At 50.9% G+C, this 26,884-nt stretch overlaps 1 protein-coding gene across 3 annotated transcripts in view; it reads right to left on the bottom strand.

Moving 5' to 3' along the window:
* The window catches only part of FGF12 (fibroblast growth factor 12), a 216,768-nt gene that overhangs the window by 83,513 nt on the left and 106,371 nt on the right, over positions 1 to 26,884 (bottom strand). The window contains exon 1 of one of the 3 annotated variants that reach the window (XM_035133269.3): positions 8,456 to 9,871. The exons of the other annotated variants lie outside the window; for them this stretch is intronic. Within the exon in view, the coding sequence (XP_034989160.2) occupies positions 8,456 to 8,654 (199 nt within the window). The 5' untranslated portion in view covers positions 8,655 to 9,871. Of the gene's footprint in view, positions 1 to 8,455; positions 9,872 to 26,884 lie in introns of those variants that run through there. 3 annotated transcript variants of the gene reach the window in all.

Genomic DNA, 26,884 nt, shown 5'->3' with positions numbered 1-26,884 from the left:
GCAGGTGGGAATTCATCTCGAGGGCACCAGGTTTGGGGCCAGGGGAGACAGTTCTGGGACCAACTCCAGAATGAGCTCTTTTGATGATGGCGGAGGAGACAACTACACAAAGCAAAAGGCTTTTAATTCTCCAGCAACACATTTCACTCATAAGGGATTATTTCACGCAAACCTCTCCCCCCCCCCACCCGCTGCCTTCCTTGGAACTGCGGGTTTCAGACATGCACACCCCAGCAACAACGCCCACGCTCCTGGCAGGCGGGGAACAGCTCAGCAGGAAACTGGCGAGTCTCATGGAAAAAAGAAGAGCTGCAAATGTTGCATCCTTTCCTGAGCATGCGGGGTTGCGGTACAGAGGGGGTCTCTTTTGCGCTCTCCCTGCAGGCCGACTGGCCTGCAGGCCCCCCCCCCTGTGCCTCCACCTGCAGAACCATAAAAAGCTCTTCAGCTGAGCTGCAAAAACTCCTTGTGAAAAAAATGAGTCGCATCCTGCTCTGACTTTTTGTGCTCTTTCTCGGCCTCCGAAACAAGGCGCGGGTTTGCACAAAAGCTGTCTATTAAAAATTCAAGCCTGAAAGATGCTGATTAAAGAGAGATGACTCCTTGGGCATTTCAAGGGCTTTTTGAGCGCTTCTGAAGCCCAATCTTTCTCCCGCCTCTCCAGGCGGAGAGCAGCCCAGCCCAGCCCACCTATCCATAGCTCTGCAGAAAGAGGGGGTCACGATCCAGGATGAAGGGTGGATTCATCCAGCCAAAGTGAAAGAGGAGAAAGTATTGAATATATGCAAAGGAGCGGGGATGAGGGTCTGCAGCACACACAACTCTGTGCAAACCGAAAGCAGCCAATATGAGGGGGGGACCACCCCGCCCCGTTCTTGAGGCAGTGATGGGGAGGCAGAATTTGCAATTTGCAACCAACAGACCAAGCCGTTCTCCAGTGTTCAAGCTCCATAATTAAATCAGCTCCACCTATTGGAGGGGCTCCAATATGCAGAATCAGACAAGTGGGCTTCCCCCAAGCCTTGAGCCCTTTCAAACTCCCGACTTCTGGCTCCAGGCTTTGAACTGACATCTGCACCTGCCGCTTAAATTGATATTCAGACTGGCAAAACAAACTAAGAGAGAACGCTGAACTGGCGAGATTATCAGCAAGGTTACGAGACATTACAGATGAAAAATTTATCAGAGTGGGGCATATACAGAGTCTATGTAAAAGAACACTGTTGAAATATTAATCCATTGGCAGGTTTTGATTGAACTTCTGTGTGTAAGTAGGATAATTTGACAAAACTTAAAGTAATTCAGACAACATGGAGAAGATAATGTTAAGTGCGTATTCAAGGAATTTAATTTGGAAACATAATGGAGGTAATGTTAAATTGAATTACAAAATGATGCACAAAGCAAGTATCAATTAAGGAATGACTGATTGCTTATTTTTATTCTGTTGATATATATATATATATAAAATAAACTGATATTCAGACACCACCAGGGCACGTAGCTTAGGACACGTGTGGAGTGACAGGCATCCCGCCCACAAAGGCTCCAAGTTGCAAGAGCAAGAGAGAGGAGGAGGAGGAGAGGCCTCTTCCAAAAGCCGTCCGTAAGCCTCGCCCTAGAGATATGGTGGTTCTGAGCACTGCCAAGTCAGGAACCCCAAGACCCCATACCACAGGCGGCACTGAGGGGTGCATGCCTTGGGCCCCACTATGAGCACCGCCCAACTAATATGTCCCATCAGTGCATGGATTAACACCTGTGCAACATAACTTCGTCCCCTCTTCCCTGTCCCATCAGTGCATGGATTAACACCTGTGCAACATAACTTCGTCCCCTCTTCCCATGCCCTTCCCAAATCTAACCCCGAGGGTTGGGGAAACCCCAACAACAGATTTAGGGGGCGCACAGAGTTGTTCTCTAGAACAAGCATGCATCTTCACCTTAGCTGGATGCCACCAACAGCTTTAGTGTTGCTCCTCCCACCCACCCCCCAAAACCACTGCCACACCTCCCCCCCCCCCCAAGCTGCCATATCAGTATTGATTTTGTTTGCGCTATAAAATCGTTTATATGCTGCCTTTTGGGGCAAAGCCCACCCGAGGTGGCCAGCGCCATAGTTAAAAGCACAATAAACACGAGGATCTCAAATAATTGGAATCAGGCAAGGCAGAAACATTCGCGACAATTAAAAAGGCGGGTGATGACAGTCGCAAAGGCTTATAAAACAGCGGGGCAGAGATTTGTGCAACACAGCTCCGTAGGGAAAGCTTTTGTCAGAAAGGCAGTCCGCAGCTGGGGGGCAGAAAGTGTAGGAAGCCAGGAAGAAACTTTGCAAAAACAAAAGGGTGGGGTTGGAGAAGGTGGGCAGAGGACCCTCATGCCAAGCCTGTCTTAGCTGTTATCTCTAGGGGGCGCTTGTGAGGAGGGGCAGGGAAATGTTTCTCACCAGTAATGGGGCTTTGCGTGCAGAACTTCCCAGATCCAATCCCTGGCATCTCCTGGGAGGGCCAGGAGAGACCCCCGCCTGGGGCCCTGGAGAGCTGCTGGTGATGCCGAGCTCGGTCGGACCAACCGGTCTGACTTAGTACCAGGCAGCTCCCTATGTTCCTATACTGCAAAAAGGGTCATTACTTATGGCCTCTTTAATTGGCATTTTTTAATTTGCAAAGTGCTTTTACGGGCTCATTTGTCCAGCACAATCCTGCGCGTTAACTTCTTCTGCTTCTAGGCCTGGAATGGTCTGTCCTGCAGAGTCGCTTACTCGGCAACGGCTAGATTCCAACACGCCAATGTCACGAGCCAAGCTGTCCAAGAATTTCCATCCAAGCCATCTCCATTCCCCCCCCCTTTTGCAAATTGGGAAATCGTAGTTCAGTGGCTGTGCAAACCACGGAAGCCCCCAAGTTCCGTCCCCTGGCACGCCTGGCCAAAGGGAGCTCGGGAGCAAGGGTGGGACACAGGCAGAGGCTCTGGAGTGTGGGTGGCACTGGCCTATGCATGGGCATCGCAAGGGGGCGGGGGGGCGGTCCACCCCAGCTGTCATGCCTGGGGTGTGTGTGACAAAATCCCCCGGGCGGATCGGCGTGGTGGCGCTCGCACACTCGGCGGGTGGATTTCCTCGACTGTCGTCATGAAAATCCACCCGCTGATCGCGCAAATATGCCCAGTGATCAGCCTGGCACACCCCCCCCCCCCGTGTTTGCACACACACACCCCGGGGCAGTTTTATGCTATCATCAGTCAGACTTCCATGATTGGTGGGCGTATCTATTTTGCGGCCAACCCTCCCTAAAAAAAGGTCAACAACTTTAGGCAACGTACACAAAAACTGCAATGGGGGGGGGGTTACAAAAAAAATTCGCACCGGGTACCGCCTGGCCTTGCTACGCCTCTGGGCATGGGTGGGCCAATAAGGCTGCTTCACATCACCTTAAGGCTGCCAGCAGCCCCCCAACAGAAAGGATGTTTTGCCCTCCCCCTGTCACCAAAAAGTGTGTTTCTATGGAAGTGCAAAACCTCCGACCCAACTTGCTTGGATGGAAATTCTTGGACAGTTTGGCTTTCAACCTTGCAAGGTGGAAAAGAGACTCTGCAAAGCAAACTATCCTACAAGGATAACAATTCCAGACTGAAAGGGAGGATATTGAAAAGGCAAACTGCATCGTTCAGTTCAATATCTGGCTGAGGTGGGCTGTGAGAAGCCGGCAATTCCCCCCTTCCTCTTGGGTACTTTAAAAAAACGAACAAACTTTTGAAGTCTAGCCGGGCAGAGAGTAAGCCATCGTTAGGCAGCCCTCAGGTAACTGTGTGCCCTCTCTGTACTTGGCAGGGATGTGTCTCTGAGCACGCACAGAGTGCATGCCATTTCCAAACCAAGGAATCAAAGGTCGCTCTTAGCCACCAAAGTTTAGACAGTATGGCTGACAGATCTGAAGCTTGTCAACTCTTGGTTTAAACGGGACTGTTAAGGAGGCAATACTGGGCATGCTTCCAGACCTCAACCAGAAATCCCACTGCCCACGGTGGCCTGGGCAGTAGTCACGCCCTCCAGGGGGGCATCCCTGGATCAGGTTCATCAGTTTTGCTGATTTAATTGAACTCAATGGCTTGAATCGGATTTTGAATAAATGTGCAATTAATTGTCACTGTCTCAAATTGCATCGTGTCGCTATCTCCTTTAGTGGTTCATCCAAACCACTGTTCTGAACAATACTTTTTCAATGGGGTACAGTAGTGGGCACTGGGGGTGAGTTTATAGGACCAAGCCCCCCCCCCCCCGCCAGCTATGTGGAGCACCAATCTGACTCAGTATAAGGCCTGTGTGGGGTGAGTGGAGAGAGAGCACTTGGGTTAGTGCTTGAATTGAGCCAGACACAGCAGGTGTGAATTTCAGACCACTCGGGGAAGCAAGCCAAGCTACATGCCAGTAGAGTGGGAGAAAGAGAAAGAGAGATTGCACAGGGCCTCCTGACAGTTGACTCCCAAAAGGGTGCTGAGAGAGATTGGCGATTCACAAGTTCCTGAAATGATGTCGTATCTACAGGCAGCGTGGCATAGCGGTTAGAGTGTTGTACTGGGAACTGGGAGACCAGGGTTCCAAGCCTCTCGAGCATGAAGTTCTCCCCGGGTGATCTTGGGCCAGGCACTGGCTCTATGAAGAACGCTTGCAGCGTTTGGGACCTCCTCATTTAGAGAAAAGGCGAGGAAGAGGCGACATGATCGTTTATGAAATTATGCTTGGCATGGAGAAGGTGGAGAGAGAAAAGTTCTTCTCCATCTCTCATAACACTAGAGTTTGTGGACTTCCAGGGAAGCTGAATGATGGAAGGTTAAGGCAGATAAAGAAAAGTCCTTCTTCACACAGCACAAAATTAAACTATGGAACTCCCTCCTGCAGGAGGCAGTGATGGCCACCAACTTGGATGGCTTTAAGAGAGGAACAGACACATTCACGAAGGAGAGGGCTATTAATTGGTACAAGCAATATTTCTGAACCCCAATTGCTGGAAACCACAGTAGAGGAGAGGACTCTTGAATCCTGCTTGTGGGTTTTCCCTTTGGGCATTTGGTAAGAACAGGATGCTGGACTGGATGAGGCATGGGCCTGATCCAGCGCAGGCTCTTACCTAACTACATTGGCTCCCAGTACGTTTCCGAGCACAATTCAAAGTGTTGGTGCTGACCTTTAAAGCCCTAAATGGCCTCGGTCCTGTATACCTGAAGGAGCGTCTCCACCCCCATCAATTTACCCGGACACTGAGGTCCCAGCTCCGAGGGCCTTCTGGTGGTTCCCTCACTACAAGAAGCCAAGTTACAGGGAACCAGGCAGAGGGCCTTCTCGGTTGTGGCACCCGCCCTGTGGAACGCCCTCCCACCAGATGTCAAAGAGAAAAACAACTACCAGACTTTAGAAGACACCTGAGGCAGTCCTATTTAGGAAGCTTTTTAACGTCTGATAGATTATTGCATTTTAATGTTCTGTTCTGTTGAAGCCGCCCAGAGTGGCTGGGTAGGCTCAGCCGGATGGGTGGGGTATAAATAATATATTATTATTATTATTATTATTATTATTATTATTATTATTATTTTCTGTGGAGCACAGACTCCCTGTGAAATGGAAGCAGAGGCGTGTACATGCAAAGAGCTGGAGAACGTCTTCTTCCTACTCCCCGTGCTCTGTAGACATCCTCCCTCTGTGTTACATAAGGACAAATTCATTAGTCGTGGCCTGTAATGTCTGGTGCCGTCCACAGGGAAGAGTGCTGGGATGTCGGAGCCACATTGGAAGCTCAGCGTGCAAACCCCTTTTCCAACTCTTCACAAGATGTGCTTTCTGGGGCTGAGTTGAGCACCAGAGTCTGTGCCCATTTCAATGCAACATCCCGTTGCTCTGTCTCGCAGAGAGGAGCAACAGGAGAAGCACACTCCAAAACAGCCCTCTGGGAAAACCAGTGGCCAGAGCAAATTCTCTGCATGGACAGGGTTCCTTTTGGACCACTTGGCAGAGCTGAGGCTGTTGCGAGCAAGGAGGCAAACCTTTGGTGGCAATGGCACGATTCAGGGAATGTGTCCTATTCAAATCCAGTTGACATGCAAGAGGAGATGGGACAGTGGAGATTAGCATGCACACAAAAAAGAGTCCGTTTTCAGGGGGAGGGGGTTAAGTCAGCCACATTTTGCTGCCACAGCTCTGCCTGAAGTTACCTGAGAACACTTTGGATCAGCAATCAGGCTCCAGTCACTGAATGTTTGTTAAAATTCTGAAATCTGGGAGCGCAAAACACTATTGCTGTCTTTCAACTAGATTTACAGTGGTACCTCGGTTTAAGAACAGTCCTGTTTATGAACAATTCGGTTTAAGAACTCCGCAAAACTGGAAGTACTGTAGTGTCCCGGTTTGAGAACTTTTCTTTGGTCTAAGAACGGAATCCGAACGGTAAAAGGCACCGGCAGCGGGAGGCCTCATTAGGGAAAGGGAAAGGTTTTTAAGTAGAGGTTGGGTGGCCATTGGTCATGTATGAGCTAGTTAAAATTCCTGCAGGTTCCTTCCAACCCTACGATTCTGTGATTCTATGAAAACAATGACAAGCCAATATCCCCCATCCCACAAACACATTTAAAAGGCCATGCAAATGTTATTCAGTGTTAGAAACTCAGATAATTAAGCTGGGAACCAAGTGGCTCCTTAAACCAGCCAAAACGGAATGCCTAGTTGCCATTTGGGGGCCATACGGCTCGAAAGTCACATTTTTCAATACGACTTTTGGGTTCCTGAAATTCATTGTGATTGCGCAGATAAAATGTAACAGAAATTCCACAGGGCGTTTTGCTGGTGTGAGAAACAGTCAAGATCCGAGGATCCTCAGGTAGGTACCTCCAGGTGGTGGAGACGTCAGGCGTCATCCTGCCACACAGTCATCTTCACTTGGGCGCAAGTGGCCGATAGCCAGGTGTAAAATGCCCTTGGCGCCTGGTGAATTTCAGATACTGGTGTTCATCAAGCAAAGGCCTGGTTACAGAGAAATGGTGCCTAAAATTCTGACATGAAGGTGCCAGATGAGTGTCCCTGGGGAGAGTGTCCCACAAGCGGGGAGCCACCACAGAAAAGGCCCCTTCTCATTTTGCCACCCTCTGGAAGGGAGGGAGATGAAGAAGGGTCTCGGATGATCATTGCAGGGTCCAGGTCAATTCAGCACACTTGACCCAAATCCTTGTACCTGTGAGCATGACGGCTAGAAGAGAATGGGTTTTGCTCCCTGTGGTTCAAAGCATACATGGACTGGGAGGAAATAAGGATTCTACACCTTTCAGTTACTGTAAGCGCAGACCAGAAGTGCCGGGGGGGGGGGGGGGGAGGACTTGCTGGAAACCACCTGAATCCAGAATAAAAGGCTGCAATGTGGGACAATTAATTTGGGAACTGTTATGCAAATGCAGCAAGGGAAAAAATTGAAAGAGAAAAGGGAAGGACTTTCAAAATCTGGAGAAAAGGGAGGGAGGCAGCCCTGAGCCTGGGAGAAATTCAGAAGTCTACCACCAATGATCCCGAGGGATGCGACTTTTATATGTTGAAATTGCTTATCATGTGGTGGTTTTTTTTTTTTTTGAAAAAACAAACAAACTGCATTTAAAAGTCCTTTATAAGCTACCTTTGAAGGATTCGTATTCTGACGGGCAGGCTGCAAATAGTAATGGTAATAAGCTGCGCAATATCCACAGCCCCCCCCTGCTGTGATGCTGCCTATGAGGGAAGCACTCTGCGCTTGTGCAGGAGAACTCTTGTTACCCTCCCTGCCTCATACGCTGCGGGCCTGCGTTCTAGTATCGAAAATCAACACCCGGAAAACACAGCCCGTGGGGTCTGCCTTCTAAATTGGGGCTTGCAGTTCTTAAGTGGCACTCTGCACAAGCTCCGTTTATTTGCTTTCACATTAACGGCTTTTACAAGGGGGCAGCCTAAGCTTGAATTCCAGTTGGTGTGGGGCTTCTTGCCTTCAAGCCCTGCTTACAGGCACCCCAGAGGTGTGGGGTGAACCCTATGGCAGGACTAGCCTCAGTCAGAGTGGGGCTCTCCTTCCATCAAAATGTAAAAGCTTCCTATGTGGCAGCTAGGTCTATAAATGCCTAGTAGCTCTGTGGATAAATAGAGCCCCAGGTTTAGGGGCAGTCTACCTCGGTTGCCGATCTGTCGAGGTGGAGCTGGACAGCACCCTGTAAACTGCGAGGAACCAGGCACTGAGCTAAGAGGACTCACGGCCCGGGCTGCTCCGGCTGGGCTCTCAAAACAAGGGGAGCACTCTGCACATGCCCAGAGGCCCCCTTGCAAGGGCAATCCCCGCCGCCGCAAAGGAGCCCAGGGGCACCCACGCTCCCTCAGCACACGCCAAGGCCCGCTGCTTCTGGGTCTGGCCCCCAGGGCGCCCCCTGGCGCGCGCCCGCGGCGGCTACTGACCTGGTCTCCGCCGGACGTGCCTCTTCCTGCCGCTGCAGAAGCGGACCTTGCTGAAGACGCCCAAGACGTGCCTCTCGCAGAGGGAGCGGCCGTCCTTGCTGGGGCTGGAGCGGCGCTTGGAGGCGGACACGCGGTCGCTGTTGGACTCGCGGGCCTGCCGCTTCTGCCGGATCAGCGAGCTGGCGATGGCCGCGGCCATGGCCGGACGGGGCGGGCGGCGGCGGCAGCGGCAGCAGCAGTCACAGGCTGCTAGCCCTCATCGCCCGCTCGACGGCTCCCCATCTTCGGCGCAAGCCCCCCACCCCAAAAGTCCGGGCTCCCAGCAGAGACCCCCTGCTCCTCTCCCCCTCCCCCCCAGCCCAGAGGCTGGGGGGAAAAGACGCCTCTGCTCGCCTCCCTCCGCGCTTCCTCCGCTCGGGGGAAGATCCGACGGCAGGAGCTCTCCGTCGGCAGGCTGGCCAGGCGGGGGCTCGCTCGTCTTGTCCAGGGCCCCGACGCCCCTCCGGAACCTCGCGGCTGGCTGGGCCCCCGGCGCCTCTCCAGATGCGAGCCCCGCAACAGCTGGCCGCTCCAGGGCCCGCGCTGCTTTGGCACGAAGGGACGGTCCTCGTTGCAAAGCGAGCGAGCGAGAGAAAGAGATACAAAATCCGGCTGGCAAATGTTGGGCGTGGAGGGGGGAGGAGTGGAGGCTCTCCAGAGCCCTGCCTCAGTATCCCCCCGCGGGTCCCGAGGCCCAGCGGTGCATCACGAGGAGGGAGTAGGAGGAATGTGGGTCCGACGGGGCGGCTGCGGGCTGCTGCTGCGGCTGCTACTCCCTCCGATGCTCTGGCCGCCTGGGCGCGGGGGTCTCCGGCGTCGGAGCCTCGCGGGGATCTCATTTCTGAGCTGCCGGACCCGAGAGGCGCCGGCGGAGCCCCCCTCATGGCCCCCGCTCCGTCCGGGATCCGTCCGGCGAGGCCTTTCGCAGTGTGGACGTCGGCCGGGAAGACGAAAGAGGCGCCGTCTGTCTCCACGCTCGGGGACCGCGCGGAAGGCGGGCGGAGGGCGGGGGGGGGGCGAAGGCGGGCTCTCTCAGGCTCCCGCCCCGCGTCGCCGCCGCCTCCTCCTTCTCTCCGTCGGCGGCGGCGCTGCAGCTGCCTCGTGGCCCCCGCTGCGGCCCGCCGGTCCCCGGGCCAGCCACATAGCTCCGCGACGGGCCTCGCTCAGCTGCTCCGGCGGCCCATGGCACCACGGGCGACCCGGTGGCGGCGAAGCGCCCTTCCTCCGCTTCTTCTCGGCTGCCCGGGAGCCGCCCCCACCAGCGAGGCGCTCAGGGGCCGCCCGGGGGCCGGACAGCAGCCGCGGCCGCCCCGGGCTGCCATCTCCCCTCCCCGAGGAGGCGGTTTCGCGGCGGGCGGGGGGTCCTGCGGTCCCGACCCAGTGGAGCAGCGGCGCGCGCGCGGAGAATGGCAGCCTCTTCGGAGCCAGCCGGTGGCGGCGGCGGCGGCGGCACCAGCAGCCTCGCCTCCCTCCCCGCTTCTACGCAATCCTACGTGACCGAGGTTTGGATGAGAGCTCGCCCGGGCGGAGGAGAGACCACTGCGGGCGCCGCTGATTCGACGGCTCGCCGGGGGACAGCAGGAGGGGCTGGCTGGCTGGCTCTCAGCCCCGGCACCTCTTTCCCCCGCGCTGCCCCGAGGATGGGCTCGGCCGGCGCTCGCCAACCGGGGAGGTTGGCCAACGCATCAAGGACTGCGCGGGGGGAGGGGGAATCCCAGGCCCCGCAACGGACTGCGGGGCTAGACCCCTGGAGCAGAGCCAGGAGATAAGAACACCAAAAGAGCTTGCTGGATGAGGCCAATGGCATCCTGATCTCACAACGGCTGAAACCACCACCAGCAGCTCTCCTCTCGCCTCCTACGGTTTCTGACAACTGGTGTTTAGAAGCCTCGCTGCCTTCATTTTTGACAATGTCGCCGGGCCGTTAAAAAAACAGGGGTGGGGGTCACTAGGTTTGAGATGCCTTGAAAAGGCGACGATCCATCTACTGGTTGCAGAGAATGGAGCCTCCCCATCCAGGGGCAGTCTACCTCTGAACAGCGTTCTTGCAAACGGGAAGAGCTGTTTCTTTCATGCCAGTTGCTGGAAACTACAGGAGGGGAGAATTGTGCTCTTTGTGCCCAAATCCTGCTTGCAGGTTTCCCATGGGGGGGGCATCTGGTTGGCCCCTGTGAGGACAGGAGGCTGGACTAGATGGGCCATTTGGCATGATCCAGCAAGTTCTGATGTTCCTCCTCAGGGATGCAGCCACTCTGCAGTCTCCCCGTTTACTCAGCCCCCTTCCTTATGGAGCTCAATCTGGAAAAACAGGATGCGCTCCCTAGGGATCAACCCTGCCTGGGGGGGGGGGGTGTCGCTCATCACCCTTATAAATGCTTCTGTCCTTTGTGTGTGGCTTGTTGAAGCTGCCTCACTGGTGACACTCTGCAGGTGCCTAGGAGCACACCACTCTGACATGGAGATGCTCAAGCGTGCAAGCACATGTGCCCACAATGCTCTCGGGTGCATTTTGGATGCTTTTCATGCTGGGCCCCAAAGGGGACTTTCACACAATTACTGAAGCCCCCCCTTCTAACTGTATCTGGACCAATGAACAGGGCACAGGGAAAGGATTGCTTTACAAAGTAATTTTATGACCCGTTCCAGCACATTTAGGTTGCTTTACTGGCCCTGTGAATGAAAGGACTGGTTTAAGCATCACTTGAGTGACACTCAAGCCCTGCCTTGGTATTTAAGAATGCAGTCATCTTAATGAATCGCCCCAGAGGGGGCTCATCTCAGTCCAGTACGCTGCTCTGCAGGGTCAGGCCAATGGGGGCCACCTAGTCCAGCATCCTGTTCTCATAGGGGCCAAGCAGATGCCCCAATGGGAAACTTGCAAGCAGGATTAAAGCACAAGAGCAACTCTCCCCTCTTGTGGTTTCCAGCGACTGGGATCCAGAAGCACAGTGAATTTGTCAATTTTTTAAAAGACATCCAGGTTCATGAATATCACTGCCTCTTGTGGCAATGAGTTCCACACTTTAACTCCCAACATTCAACTACACTGGAGGTCAATGAGTTCTAAGGTTAGGGGAAAAAACCCTCTATCCACTTTCCCTGTGCATTATTTCATAATGCCTTCCCTCTAAACTGTTGTGTGTGTGCAACTACCAGGGTGGCACAGAAGGGAGTTGTGAGGTTACCGTTGGACTGGCCATTACAACTCCTCTCTCCCCATTGAGCCGCTGCAGCCCAGTTCGTATCTGATTTCACCACCCTAAACCGATAAAAGCTACGTCTGCATTATTTATCCATTTTCCTCTGCTGGGTTAAGTTGCTGGGAGGCGGGAGGGGATTGGATGGAATGCACAGCATGAAAAGGGAGGCTGTGGAATAGATCCTGGGTGACCGAAGCCCAGAGGGGGGGGGGGAGGAAACACATGCCATTGGAGATGGGAAAGTGAACAGAAAAATAACCTAGCCATCCAAGAGCGGGACTTCCATCTTTCCACCCTGAGGTGCCCTGCAGAAGGCCAAGGTCAGGCAAAAAGCAGGCTGTAAAAAAAGTATGCCTGCCTCCTCTTCCCAGGTGCTGTGTTCGGTTCTGCTCACCTCAAAAAGGGTGTAGCAGAGTTGGAAAAGGTTCAGAATAGGGCAACCTAAATGGTCAAGGGGATGGAGCACCTGCCCTATGAGGAAAAGCTGCTTAGTTGGGGACCTTTTAGTTCAGAGAAAAGGCAGAAAGAGGCTATATGACAGAGGTTTATAAAACTGCAGAAGGCAAGGAGGAAGTGGATAGGGGAAATGTTTCCTCCCTCTCTTGTAACACTAGAACTCGTGGCCATCGAATGAAGCCGAACGCTGGAAAAACTCACGGCAGAGAAAAGAAAGGACTTCTTCAGGCAGCTCAAAGTTAAACTGTGGAACTCCCTGCCACGAGAGGCACTGATGGCCACCAACCAAGGTGGCTTTAAAGGTGGATTAGACAAATTCATGGAGAAGGCTGCAGATGGCTCTGCTCTGCCTCCACAATCAGAGGCAGAAATGCTTCTGAACGCCAATTGCTGGAAACTGCAGGAGGAGAGAGTTGCTCTTGTGCTCAGATCCTGCTTGTCGGTTTCCCATAGGCATCTGTTTGGCCCCTGTGAGAACAGGATGTTGGACTAGAGGGGCCCCCTTTGGCCTGGCCCAGCAGACCTGTTCTTAGCCATTGACCTGCTATTCTCACATCAAGAAGCAGGGCCTATTGCTGCCTGGCTGTCTCTCAGCCCCAAGCCTTCCCCACCCTTTGCCCCTGTCCTACCTCAGAGGGTTGTTGTGAGGAGTGCTGCAATAATGGCATGTAAGGTGCTCTGAGCACTCCAAAGGGCTGGGCAAATGCAAATGTTTTTATTGCTTTGCGATCTGTATTGACAGTATCCACAAACACACGTTCCAGGCCAAAAGGCAAGATTAACCTCACAAACGAAAGTTCCCTAACTTTGCTAATGGCCAATCTGCAATTTAATTTAAGTGCTTGTTTCTCCACTTGATTTATGAGCCTGCCCCGTCATCAAGACCATTCCAGCAGCGTAAAACACACAATAAAAATTACAGATACCAACATTTTCAGCTATGAAAAACAAAGAACATTTATAAAGAGCTGGAAGAAAGTCAATCTCTCCCAGAGCCACAGCTCAGTGACAGGACACACACACACACACACACACACACACACACACTGCTTGCAGAAGACCCCAGGTGAAATTCCTCATGGCCTCTCCAGGTAGGGCTAGGAAAGGCTCCCTCCCTGGTACCCTGGAGAGATGCTACCAGCCAGTGCAGACAATACTGAGCTAAATGGACCAATGGAGGCAGCTTCCTCTGTTCCTAGTCTCAACTGGCAGACTAGCTTAGGTCCTCCTTAAAAGCCTGGGCAAAGAGGTGCCTCTGTAACTGGTGCGAAAACATAGTCCACAGTAGCATCAGACACAGGTCAGTCCAAAGATAGGAGCCACCACGGAGAAGACCCTGTCAGGTAATCGTAGCAAGGGGGATTCCTTTACATATTTGGGGCTTTATATGTCCACAGCTTGGCTTGGGCTCAGAAATATATTTGCAAGCAGTGCGTGCAGGATCTTTGGGGCTGCTGTACCACTCTGCATCTCGACAGCTGCATTCTGCAGGTTGCCAAAGCAGGGGTTACTGTGGGAAGGCTATTGCTGCCTAGGAGCAGCCTTAGCTGCTGCAACAGCTGGAGATGGCGGTTCGTGGCTCACAGAGAGAGCATCTGAGGCCGGATCCTGCTGGGAGCTTGCCAGCATTTGGACTATCAGCTTCCTCTGCTCTCCAAGACAGAAGCAGTCTGCGAGACTGCATGCATTGTCCCTGTTGTTTCAACTAAACTTTTGGAAATCTCTTTAAAAAAAATAAATGCAAAAGTTCTTCTTGTTTGTTTACTAAAGTAGCACTTTTGTGGAAATCCGGAGATCTTTGCAGAGAGACTGTCAGTGACAGGCAGGGAAGACCCTGCTAAGGGGCAAAGTGGGGAATAGTCCTGCCAAGATTCTGACACCCCCACCCCCTTAAAAAAATCTCCTCCAAAATCATGGTTCAGTCTTCCTCCTCTCAGCCCCAATCCTACCAATACATTTTCAGTGACTGAGATGTATCTGGCCATCACCTCTGCTTAGCCAGTCATAAATATCACAAGCAGCAGATATTTAAAAAAAACAAAGACTTGAAAAAAACCAAATGAGCAACTATCTGGTATAGAAAAGGGCTTGGAATAAGGCAGGAGTAAGGCTCGCCCTTTCCTCAAACGTATTCTCTCTCAGATGCTAAACAAGGACAAACCTCAAATGCACAGGAAAATAATCCGGGGGACGGGGGGACACAGCCTTTTGACCACCCATCCTATGCAGTGCTCATAAGGGTCTTGCTCTTTCTGAAGGTGTTGGGGGTGCTTAGCCTGGAGAAGAGAAGACCGAGAGGAGATTTGACAGCCGTCTTCAAATATCTGACTGGCTCTCCCATGGAAGGTGGAGCCAGTTTCTTTTCTCCTGCTCCGCAGGAAAGGACCCAAACCAGCGGATTCAAATGGCAAGAAAGGAGATTCCAACTAAACATCTGGAAGAACTTTCTGGTGGCAAGAGCTGTTTGACAGTGGAAAGGACTCCCTCGGAAGGTGGTGGGCGCTCCTTCCTCTGGGGTTTCTAAACAGAGGTTGGGAATTCTTTAGCTGCAATTCCTGCCTTGCTGAGGGTTGGGCTACATTGACCCCCAGGGTCCCTTCCAACTCTGCAGTTCTATGAGGAGGCCCTCCTGGGTGTTGGCAATATGAACCTTGTGACCTCCCTGGGCATCCCACCAGGTCTATGTTCTGCCAGCCTCCTCTGATGTGTGTCGGGAGTCCTCAGACACTTCTGCAGGGCGCACTGGAATAATCAGGATACAGACAGAATCTCAGAATCACTGGGCACGCAACACACCCACTCCCAAAGGACAAGGCAACCGCTCCTGTAAGAACACCAGAAGGGCCTGCTGGGAAAGAGCCAGTGGCCCATCTTCCCAGCCTCCTGTTCTCACAGTGGCTAAGGGGGGGGGGGGGAAACCAGCAAGCAGGACCTGACCACCAGAGCAGCTCTCCCCTCTGCTGTGGTTTCCAGCAACTGTCATTCAGAGGCACCCCTGCCTGTAACTGTGGAGGCAGAGAATAGGCTGGAAGAGTTTCTTAAATGCAACGTCGCTTTAAAAATAGATAGCCACAGCTGCGAATGAATCAAAGGTGGCTTCACACACAGCCCCCTGCCCCCCCCCACGTCTCCGTCCCATAATGGCTGGCAATGCACACACACACCATTTCCACATCCAGCCCACAGCACTCTGGTTCAGGAGAAAAGCCCCCCGCGTCTTTGGGGGGAACCCCTGGTTCCACCTGCCCTTGTTAGAGTTGCTCATGAGCTCAGCCTTCCACATTGTCAAGGATGCTTATTAAGCAGAAACAAGACCGGCGCTTTATGTTTTATTAATATTTCACCCTCTGCAAGGCAGCCCCCTCTTGCATGCAGCCAGATAATTAAAATTCATGTAGCTTCGGCACTCCTGGGCGTCTCTGTGTGGGAGGAAGGATTTTGAAAGAGGCATGGGCAAACCCTGGAATGACAGCGTTTTAACTGCCTCCCAGCCACTGAGCTTCCGCAGTGTTTGACTCAGAGAGCTTGACAACAAAGAATTCAACACTACTTGGAGAAAAGGCATCCTCAGTAGCAGCCACAAAGTCTGGGAACTCCCACAGAGACACGCCAGGCACTCTCTTTACATCGCTTCTGCCATATGCTAAAGACCTCTTTACCTTAGTGGCCTTTGACCCGGAGAGAGAAAAATTTGGACTCACCCTATTCTTGTGACTATATTTGGTTTTAAACTGTTTTTTTAAAATTGCTGTAACCTGCTCTGCATGCAGGCTTGTCATTGAGGCATCTGGGCGGTCACCGTGAGAGTAGGGTGCTGGATCGGATTGGGTCCCATTTGCTCTGATCCAGCTATGGGGCTTTCAGGGGCTGAGTTGATAACTATGGGAAACCCACGAGCAGGGTCCACGCACAAGAACCCTCTCCCCTCCTGTGGTTTCCAGAAACTGGGATTCAGAAGCACAGCCCTCACGGCTAGTTGGCCACCATAGCCCTCTCCTTAACATGGGCTGCTCTGCGGTGCTTCCCCAATGCTACCACATTATTGCCATCTGCAGGGGGATTCTTGCATTACAATGCAACACAGATGGGACGCACAACATTGGTGGCATGACAAGTGACAGGGTTTTAGCAGGGAACTATGGAATATGCACTGTCTGGAGATGGAGAGGAATGTCCACTCTGCAAAGTTTGCAGGTGCAAATAGTATCGAAAGCGGGATTGCATATAACCGCCCTGCTACCATCCTCGGCGCAAACCATCGTAAATGCACAACAAACAGGACCTTTGGAGTTCCTGGGCTGTTTCCTTCGGAGGAAGCCCAATTTATGATGCTGCTCCCCTTTTGCAATCAGCAGTTAATATTTCAGCAGCCAAGGCTCTCTTGTTTGAAGAGAACGTGCTGTTGCCTCACCAGGGTATTCATTAGCCAGTGCTGGGTCCCTTAAAAACAACCCCGGCCCACTGAGGATTACAGCAGAAAGGCACTTGGCTGCATCGTAAAGCAAACAGCACCAAAACAACTGTGCATAGAGCCCAGAAGAGACAAACTTTGGAGACTGCGTGTGTGGCGGAGAGATCCTTTCAGAAGCCGGAGAAAAGGGTTTCTGCCTGACAACAGGAGCTTTCATTTCCCTTGAGTGACTTTTCATCACCTAAATCAAAGAGAGGCGCAGTGCAATGAAGCTTCGGCCAGCTGAGAGGCAATTTCAGGAGCCCGGGAATGAGACTGTCAGGCCACATTTTCCTCCAAGGAAATCCAATTGGGTTCATAACCCACCCCCACCCACCCCCAACAGCATCTTGTTTTCACAAAATATCTGCTGCAGAGGAAGGTCTGATTTAGTTGAAAGGCAGAGGACAAACGTTATTTGCCAAAGAGGAGGCAGGAGGGGTGGGCAGGCAGGCGGGGTCCGGGGCGGGGGGTCGGAAACACCTCTTTGCACAAATGCCAAAGGCTGCCTGGAATCACTGCAGCCCATGGAGGGGTACTATTGGGTGAGAGGGAGTGCACAGAACACAAGGCCACAGAGGTGGTCTGCAAAGTTTGCAGGGGCTGAATGGGGGCCTCATATTCCCATGGCTTTCAGAAAGGTGTGAGGAACTTCCTGGAGGGGATCTGGCAATGGCTGTTAGGCATGATGAACCTCTGAATTCAACCTCTGAATGACCGTGTGGCATGCAGCATAAAAACCTAAGAACATTACCAAGAGCCCTGCTGGGCCAGTCCAGTCCAGAATCCTGTTCTTATAGGAGCCACCCTGGAGCCTCTATTGGCAAACCTGCAAGCAGGATCTGAGCACAAGAGCTCTCTCTCCTCCCGTGGTTCTCAGCAGATGGAATTCATCCCTGCCTCTGTCGAGCCCTTTCCTCCATGAAGTCGTCTAATCCTGTTTTAAAGCCATCTAAGCTGCTTCCTGTGGGAGGGAGTTCCACAGTTCCAGCTACAAGCTCCATAAAGAACGGCATTCTTTTATCTGTCCTGAATCTTCCAACATTCAGCTTTATTGGCTATCTGCAAGTTCTGGTATTACGAAAGGACTTTGCTCTACCCATTTTCTCCATGCCATTTTACAAAATTCTGTCATGTCACCTCTTGCCACCCCACCATGTCATTGAAAGCCAAACACTTCCTCTGTGGCATAAAACGGTTCTCACTCAGAATGCACCTTCTACTATTTATCCTATGTACCAAATGAGAGATGGGAAACTGAATTCTGTAAAGCTGATTAATAAAGTTGCCAGCTTTTCTTTATTGACTCCTGCTCTTACGCCTTTAAGATCAGCTTGACTGGCAACTGCGGGGAGGTGAGCAGTGCTGAAAAAGCCTCACCGGCTAATGACCGCACTCAGAGCTGCTGCAGAAGCCACAAAAGCAGCCCTCCGCTCAATCAGCTGGCAATCAATTCTGCTCTGACTCAGGGGGGGGGGAAACCAGTGACATTTCTTAAGCCAAAGAGCTCTGAGCTGGGACATGAGAGCATCCAGCCCACTCAGTGTCTCAGCACCCCGGTCCCAGCCAACAGGCTGCTCCTCTGTGGAAGAAAACAGCTTCCCACAGGTGATCAATTTAAAGCCAGAGAAAGGAACCCTGAGTGCCTTCCAGGGTAATGGGGAGGCTTAATTAAGGAAATGCTGGCAGGGCAGTTTGGGATACTCTAATCCGTGGCCCCAGGGCTGCGCCAAGGAACTGAGCCAGCTCTAGGATGCTTGGAATGAGCTGGAGTGACTCCCCTGGGAGGAAAAGCTGCAGGATGAGACACTCAAGATGCCACTTCTCCACGTGGAAGAGAGTCTCGCTAGAGGCTCCCTTCCAACCCGCGTTTGCTCAGCAGAAGCGGAGGCAGGAGGGAACCGCAGGCTGAGCGCAGCCGCAGGTGACTTATCAGTCTCGGCCACAAGCCATGTTTTGCCTGGGAAAGCCGAAAGGATGGGGTTACAGCTGGGAGAGGCAGACAGGAGGAGGAGATGGGACCAAAATGAAAAGCCGCTTAGCAGTGCACTTGAGACACCGTCTGAGGCAGGCTGTCTGAGGAGCAGGCTCTCCAAATGGCCCGTTGCCAACTTCTGTGACAAGTGGCTGGTGTGCAGAAGTCAAAACCAAAACATCCAGGGGCAGTAAAACAGTCTCCCTTACTTACTTGCTTGCTTTCTACATGCAGGGAGGCTACGACTCCCTGCCTAAAAAAATATGCACAACACAATTCCACATGCTCCTCTGCAGTGCATCTTGAAATGATCCCACCCAGGAAACTGCATGATCATAGAATTGTAGAGTTGCTGGGGAAGATCTAGCCCAGCCCCTGAAATGCAAGGCTGTGCAATGACACTGTACATAGTGGTCCTAAGTTACAACCCTTTAGCACCCAAGAAATTAACACTGGGAGCTGCCTGATACAGAAACAGAGCCTCAGTCAAAGGAAATTCTGCGCTAGGGATCATTAGAAAAGGATTTGAAAACAAAACTGCTGCTTTTGTAATGCCATCCCACGACTCTATGGTGTAACCGCATTTGGAATACTGTGCACAGTTCTGGTCGCCTCGTCTCAAAAGGGATATTGTAGCGCTGCTGGAAAAGGTTTTAGACAAGGGCAGCCAGAAGGATCAAGCTGGAGTGACTCCCCTGGGAGGGAAAAGTTGCAGCATTTGTGATTTGTTAGTTTAGAGAAAAGGAGAGGAGAATGAGGTGACATGATAGAAGTTTGTAAAGTTATGCATGGCATGTGGATAGAGAAATGTTTTTCTCCCTGTTTCCTAACACTAGAACTTGTGGACATCCAAGGAAGTTGAATGTTGGAAGATTCAGGGTGGATAAAAGGAAGTCCTTCTTTACGCAGCGCAGAGTTAAACTGTGGAACTCTCTCCCGCAGGAGGCTGTGATGAACACCAACATGGATGGATTCAATAGAAGATTGGACAAATTCGAGGAGCAGGAGCGGGCGATGGGTGGGTACTAGCCAGGATGAGAGAGCATGGCCTAGTAATCTGCCCACCCTGCTGGGTCTGGATATTTCCCAGAATATTCCTCAGCAGAAGCAGGAAACTGGAGGCGTTTAAGTGCAAAGTTCTGCCATCTTCTAAGGCACAATGCTGCCCCCTTGTGGCTTTAAGAGTCCCTGTCCTGAGTCTTGCTCTAGGAAAAGATCTCATCCATCCTTTCTGAGTTCTTTGTGGGAAGGTTACATGACAATGAAGATTCAGCCTGCACTCATCCTGATTTGCTTTGTGGGGTGTTTGCACGTCTGCCAGTGAGAAATTTATCCACCCCATGCTTTGCAGTGCTTCCCCCCATTTATGAAAAGTCATTTTTTTAAAAAAGTGTATGGTGGCGCTGTGGTTAAACCACTGAGCCTAGGGCTTGCTGATCAGAAGGTCGGCGGTTTGAATCCCTGTGACGGGGTGAGCTCCCGTTGCTTGGTCCCAGCTCCTGCCAACCTAGCAGTTCGAAAGCACGTCAAAGTGCAAGTAGATAAATAGGTACTGCTCCAGTGGGAAGGTAAACGGCGTTTCCGTGCGCTGCTCTGGTTTGCCAGAAGCGGCTTTGTCATGCTGGCCACATGACCTGGAAGCTATACGCCGGCTCCCTCGGCCAATAATGCGAGATGAGCGCGCAACCCCAGAGTCGGTCACGACTGGACCTAGGTCAGGGGTCCCTTTACCTTTACCTTTATGGTTGTACTATGGCAACAGAATGATTTATATAAATTTCCATCACGAGGTTGACACCTCCCCCCCCCCCAAAATGCTTGGAAGCCTGGAGTTGACCTTGGGCTGATCACCATGTGACACGCAAACCATTTTGAGATACCATCGCTGCATGCATGCAGAAGTCAGAAATGCAGATTTAAGAAACATACATTTGTCATAAGAGGAGCCTGCTGGATCAGGCCAAAGGAGGCCCACCCAGTACAGCATCCTGTTCTCGCAGTGGCCAAACAGGTGCCCAGTAAGGTAAAAGGACCTCTGGGTGGTTAAGTCCAGTCAAATTCAACTACGGGGTTGCAGCGCTCATCTCGCTTTCAGGCCGAGGGAGCTTTCCGGGTTATGTAGCCAGCAGGACTAAACCGCTTCTGGTGCAACAGAACACTGTGATGGAAGCCAGAGCGCACGGAAATGCCGTTTACCTTCCTGCCACAGCGGCACCTATTTATCTACTTGCACTGGTGTGTTTTGAACTGCTAGGTTGGCAGAAGCTGGGACAGAGCAACAGTCGCTCACCCCGTTGCAGGGATTTGATCTGCCAACCTTCTGATCAGTGGTTTAGACCACAGAGCCACCCGCATGCCCAATATAGGAACAAAGCAGGCAGGATTCAAGCACAAGAACTCTCTCCTCTCCTGTGGTCTTCAGCAACTGGCATTCAAAAGCATTGCTGCCTCTGAATGTGGAGGTAACGTACTGACATACTGGCTAGTAGCCACCGATAGCCCTCTCCTCGTCCATCAATTTGTCTAAACATCTTTTGAAGCCATCTAGGTTGGCCATCACTGGCTCCTGCGAGAGGGAGCTTCTTATGGTCTTTTTGGTGCTTCCTTGCACGATGGAACGGGCAAGGCCTCTGAATCCCAGTTGCTGGAAACTGCAGGAGGAGAGGCTTGCTCTTGTCCTTGGACCTGCTTCCCATAATGGGCCCCTGGTTGAAAAGGATGCTGGTCTAGATGGGCCCCCTTTGACCCAGCAGGCTCTTCTGATGCTCAGTGGCTGCTAGCCATGGGACTTTTGCTCAAAAGCAAGGTGAGCGTCATCCACCTGTCCTGTCGCACAAGACACAGTTGGCTGCCTGCATTGGCTTAGTAAGGTGAAAGCTGTGCGAAGCAGCCAGGATTCAGACCCTGCTCTGGCATACAAACCCTCAGCACAGCCTCAGGCCAGGCCCAAAGGCATCTCCCAAGGATGGGCAGCAGGCCACTCTGCAGGTACCCAGAGGAACTGGATGGTGGCCAGCCAAGACTGCCTCACGATCGCTCTGGTCCCCCGAGGGAAAGCACTCTGCTTTAATCCATTTAGCACAGGACCCTGGACCCGTAAATCTTCCCAAGTACCAGGAGAAGAGCTTGTTGAGGCTGACCTCTTGCTCGTTCCTTGGTGTAAGAGCAAAGCCAAGTTTGGCTGGTGGCCAAAGGGAGCTTCGGCCAGCCAAGAGATCTCCCCACCGATGCCACGGCAAAGAGTCTACCCATGCATTCCTGCCCACACAGAGATACGTCACGATGGGGAGAGAGGAATCACTCCCGCTTCCTCTCCACAAAGCCACCTGTCCGAATACTGGCTTTTAAACATAGAATCACAGAACTGCAGAGTTGGGAGGGACCCTAAGGGTCATCTAGTCCAACCCCCTACAATGCAGGAGTCACAGCTGAAGAAACCCCTGACAGATGGACATCCAACCTCCAAGGAAGGAGAGTGTGCCACCCCCTGAAGGAGCCATTCCACAGTCAAACAGCTTTTACATTCAAAAAGTTCTTTCTAAGGTTTAGTCAGAATCTCCTTTGTTGTCATTTGAATCCTCTGCACAACTTTCCAGCTTGTCAATATCCCTCAGAAACTGGGGTGCCCAGAACTGGACACATTTCCTTTCCTTTCTTCAAAAGAGTGCAGTTTCTTTCCTGACATTTTCATGCCACCTTTTCTTTCATCCTTGGGTGTAGGCGGGATTTTTTTTTGGGGGGGGAGGGCAGGTGTGACAAATTGAAGCACTTTTAAAATGTTTATTCCTGCCCGGCTGGCAAAGAGTTAACCCACCTCCAGCCTGACTGACATAGAACTCTGATGGGGGCGGGACTGTGCCCGGTTTGAAAGGAGGGAGTGTCGGTTTGGTCAGTTAGGAGGGAGAGGGAGGAGGGTGTGGTGTGAGGTGATGTTATGTGGTGGCTTGTATGAAGACAGTGAAGAGGCTAGGAAAACTTTAGTTAAATGTTTGACTGAGTTTATTTTGTACAACTGGAACAAAGCTAATTAATAAATGACACTTTAAAGAAACACTTATGTTTTTAACACAATAAAACTTCATCTCTGTTTTTGCCAAAAAGGTCCGTCTGTATTTTTTCCAGCGAGGTACCAGGACTCACAGCCGTGGTGACTCAAGAGAGGGCAAAACTCACCTCAGGCAGGGAGGTGGCGGTTTGTGTCCTTAAGTTACACGGAGGAGGCTTAGAAGGGTAACCTGAGGTGCCAAGAAGTTGCCAGAGTGCATAGGGCAAACTTCTACAGTGGGGAAATCCAACTGAGGGAGACCCTTTGCTGGAGGCAAGGGGTTATTCCGTGGGACAGCCTAGAGTTCCTTAGGGTACCAGGTCACGCAGGCTGGAAGGCTCTCCTTACTTAGAAACCCATTAGTAAAAGGGGTTTATTTTTGGAGGCGTCAGGAGAAGAGGGTGGGTGTTTTCCCCTCTGGATTCCTGTGTCGCAGTGATAGTAAGAGAGAGTGGGACACGGGTCATCACATTTTTGGTGGCAGCGTCGTGATCGAAATTCAAAGCTCACGCGCCCAGTTTGGTTTGAGTCTGTCAGGATTTTCCTGTGAGGAAAATGACTCACGTAAGAAAACCCAGAGAGGCAAAAGGAGATGAAAGAACGGAAGGGGCTGAGGGAAGCCCAGGTTCTGAGGTAGAACTGATGAAACTACGAATTGAGATGGCCCGAATTGAAGCTGAGAGGGAAAAGATAGCATTTGAAAGTGAGAGAGAAAAAGCTAGGATTGAAGCTGAAAGTGAGAGGGAAAAAGCTAGAATTGAAGCTGAGAGGGAAAAGATGGCATCTGAGGAGAGAATGCAGTCAGAAAAATTGAGGGTACAATTAGAACAGGACAGAATGAAGCTTGAAGAGATACGTTTGCGATCAGAATTAACTCAGAGTCCAGTTAATAACGATAGTATCGCAATTAATTTAAAAAGGTTCCCCAAATTTGGAAAAGACGATAATGTCGAATCGTTTCTATTTACCTTCGAACGCGTTTGTGTGGAATTTCAAATACCTGAGGAGAACTGGATGCTTTATTTAAGACCTCAAATTTGTGGGATACTAAGTGAAATTTATGCTGACCTGAGGGAAGAAGAGCTGTCATGTTACCAAGTATTTAAGCAAAGGGTCAGGGTTCGATGTGGGCTCACGGCTGAACAAAGCAGAAAGGCTTTTCGTGAGGCAAAAAAGGAACATAAAGAGACTTATGCCCAACTAGCTAGCCGCTTAGATAAATTACTTGACAGATGGATTCAAGGGAGTGGAGTGAAGGCCTTTGATGAGTTAAAACAATTAATTTGTTTAGAACAATTTTTTAAGCAAATCCCTAGCAATTTACGTTGGTTCTTGAGGGATAAAAAACTGAAAACTGTGGCAGAGGTTGCAGAGGTCTTAGATGAACTACAAGGAGATTTCAATGAAATAGCATTCCCAAAACACTCACAGAAGGGTAATCCATGGAGAAACAGAGAAAATAAAGACAGGCAAGAAAATTTTCCTGTCAGGGAATCAGTTTCTGATAAGACAGGGTCTAAGAAAATCACTTGTTTTTTCTGTAATCGTGAGGGCCATGTACGTGCCAGGTGCCCCCTGCTGGTTAAGTCGCAAACTACACCTACTGCAGCTAAGCAAATAAAACTGGTAACGCAGTCACAGGAAAATAGCTCGCCTCAGACAGAAGGCTCAGAGAAAGCAGATAGTCCAGCTGAGACTACTTCTAAGGTCTTGCAGGTCTGGAGGGCTGAGCAGGAGTGCAACCAAGATTACATGGAGCCAATTGAATTAAATGGTCAGTCTTTTTTAGGTTTGAGGGACACAGGAGCAGAAGTCTCACTTGTCAAATCACAATTTGTTCCAAAGGAGCAGTACCTCAAGGGTCAGTCCTATAGTTTAAAAGGCATATGGGGCCCACATTTTGAAGTACCATTAGCTGAAGTTGATATTACCTACAAAGGATTTTGTGGCAAATGGAGAGTAGGAATCCTAAATGAATTGGAGGTACCCTTTTTAATAGGGAATGACCTAGCTAGTCAGAAGCACCGTATTCAAGTGATAACTAGGTCACAGTCTCAAGTCACTGAGAGTAATCCTCCTGCAGTTATAGAGTCACCCATAGATCCTGGTGAGGATGAAGGGCTGATTAGCGTGCCAGTGGTCCAGGAGCACGGTGCCCAATTCTTGAGTGATCAAAAAGAGGATGAAACTATAAAAGAGCTGTGGGGTAAAGCACAAAGTCCTACTGCAGAAGTAACTGTGGAGAACCCCTGCTTATTTACCACCATTGAGGGAAGACTGTATAGAATTTCTAGGAGGAGGAAAACTGCTGCTGTTTGGGAAAGGAAGAAACAGTTAGTGTTGCCAAAAGCTTACCGGTTGCAAGTGCTACAAATGGCACACGACGCACCCTCAGCAGCGCATCTAGGCATTAGAAAGACTAGTGATAGAATCCAAGCAAGATTTTACTGGCCTGGGATGGGCAAAGACATCAAAGAGTATTGCAAGTCCTGTGTGATCTGCCAAAAAGCAGGCAAAAGAGCGGACAAAACGCGAGGCTTGTTACAGTCTATTCCTGTAATTACTGAGCCCTTTTCCAGAGTAGGAGTGGACATCCTCGGGCCTATCTCCAGAGTTACAAAAAGCGGGAATAAATTTATTTTATGTCTCGTGGATTATGCTACGCGCTATCCAGAAGCAATACCTCTAAAGGACATTGATTCAAAGACTGTAGCAAAAGCCCTCATGTCGGTGTTCTTAAGGCTGGGATTCCCCCAAGAAATTATAACAGATTTAGGGACATCCTTCACGTCTAAGACTATGGAAGAGCTTTTAACTCTTTGTGGGATTAAGCATGTAAAAACTACGGCTTATCATCCGCAGTCGAATGGCTTGACGGAGAAATTTAATTCGACCCTGAGCCAGATGCTAAAAACCTATTCCATCAATCATCCTAACGACTGGGATGAGAGGCTGCAACACTTCCTATTCGGTTATCGCGAAGTGCCGCAGGAAAGCACAGGTTTCAGTCCTTTTGAACTCTTATTTGGACGTCAGCCACGAGGACCCCTAGACTTGATGAAAGCAGCGTGGTCAGGGGAGGAGCAGATCGACAGCCCTGATGTTGTGACGTATCTACAGGAGCTGCAGAGCGACCTCCAAGAGTTACGGGAGCAAGCTGCTCACAACTTGCAGCAGGCACAGCGTCGACAGAAGCAGTGGTACGATGCACACGCAAGAGACAGATCTTTCCAGCCCGGTGACAGTGTGCTCGTGTTAAGAACAAGACGTCGAAAGAAGTTGGAGATGTCGTGGGACGGTCCCTTCAAAGTGGTCGAGAGGATATCTGCGGTGAACTGTTTAGTAGAGTTAGATGGGGAAGGGAACCGATGTAAAAACTTTCATGTAAATTTACTTAAGCCTTATTTTGACAGAAATAAGTTGGTGTTGCAAGTAAAGGGGAAGGTGACACAAGGAATTCATCTAACTGGATGGGGAGAGCTGAGTAATGGCACAACTCTAGCAGAGGTGTCATTTGATGAAAGTCTGACCCCAGAGCAAAAGGAGCAGTTAAAAAGAGTCCTTGCTCAGTTGGCTCAGATCTTCTCAAACATCCCAGGGAGGACCAGCCTAGCAACTCATAAAATAGACACAGGGTAAGCACATAAGTGGGAAGGAAAACATCATAGCGGACGCTTTGTCTAGGTATATTTTTGAGAGGTATAGAATGGTGCCAATTATTATATGAAACGGTGGTAACCCTAGCAAAACATTTGTGCTTAGGCGTTATAATCTAACACATGCCAAACATGGTTTATTTGTGTACAAGTTTATGAGATGTTAATTTAGTTGACTTTGTAATATGAGTGTTATAGAATGCATTGAAGGATTTATAACCCCAAGCCCATTGCTTTGGCATTGCTCTAGTTAGTTAAGAGCAAGCCGACGCAATGTCTTTGTGGTGGGGGGAGATATGTGACAAATTGAAGCACTTTTAAAATGTTTATTCCTACCCGGCTGGCAAAGAGTTAACCCACCTCCAGCCTGACTGACAGAGAATTCTGATGGGGGCGGGACTGTGCCCAGTTTAAAAGGAGGGAGAGTCGGTTTGGTGAGTTAGGAGGGAGAGGAAGGAAGGTGTGGTGTGGTGTTATGTGGTGGCTTGTATGAAGACAGTGAAGAGGCTAGGAAAACTTTAGTTAAATGTTTGACTGAGTTTATTTTGTACAACTGGAACAAAGCTAATTAATAAATGACACTTTAAAGAAACACTTATGTTTTTAAC

Source organism: Zootoca vivipara, chromosome 5 (genome assembly GCF_965207765.1).
Source record: "Zootoca vivipara chromosome 5, rZooViv2.hap1.1, whole genome shotgun sequence".
Lineage (NCBI taxonomy): Eukaryota > Metazoa > Chordata > Lepidosauria > Squamata > Lacertidae > Zootoca > Zootoca vivipara.
This window is presented reverse-complemented; position numbering and strand designations above follow the sequence as displayed.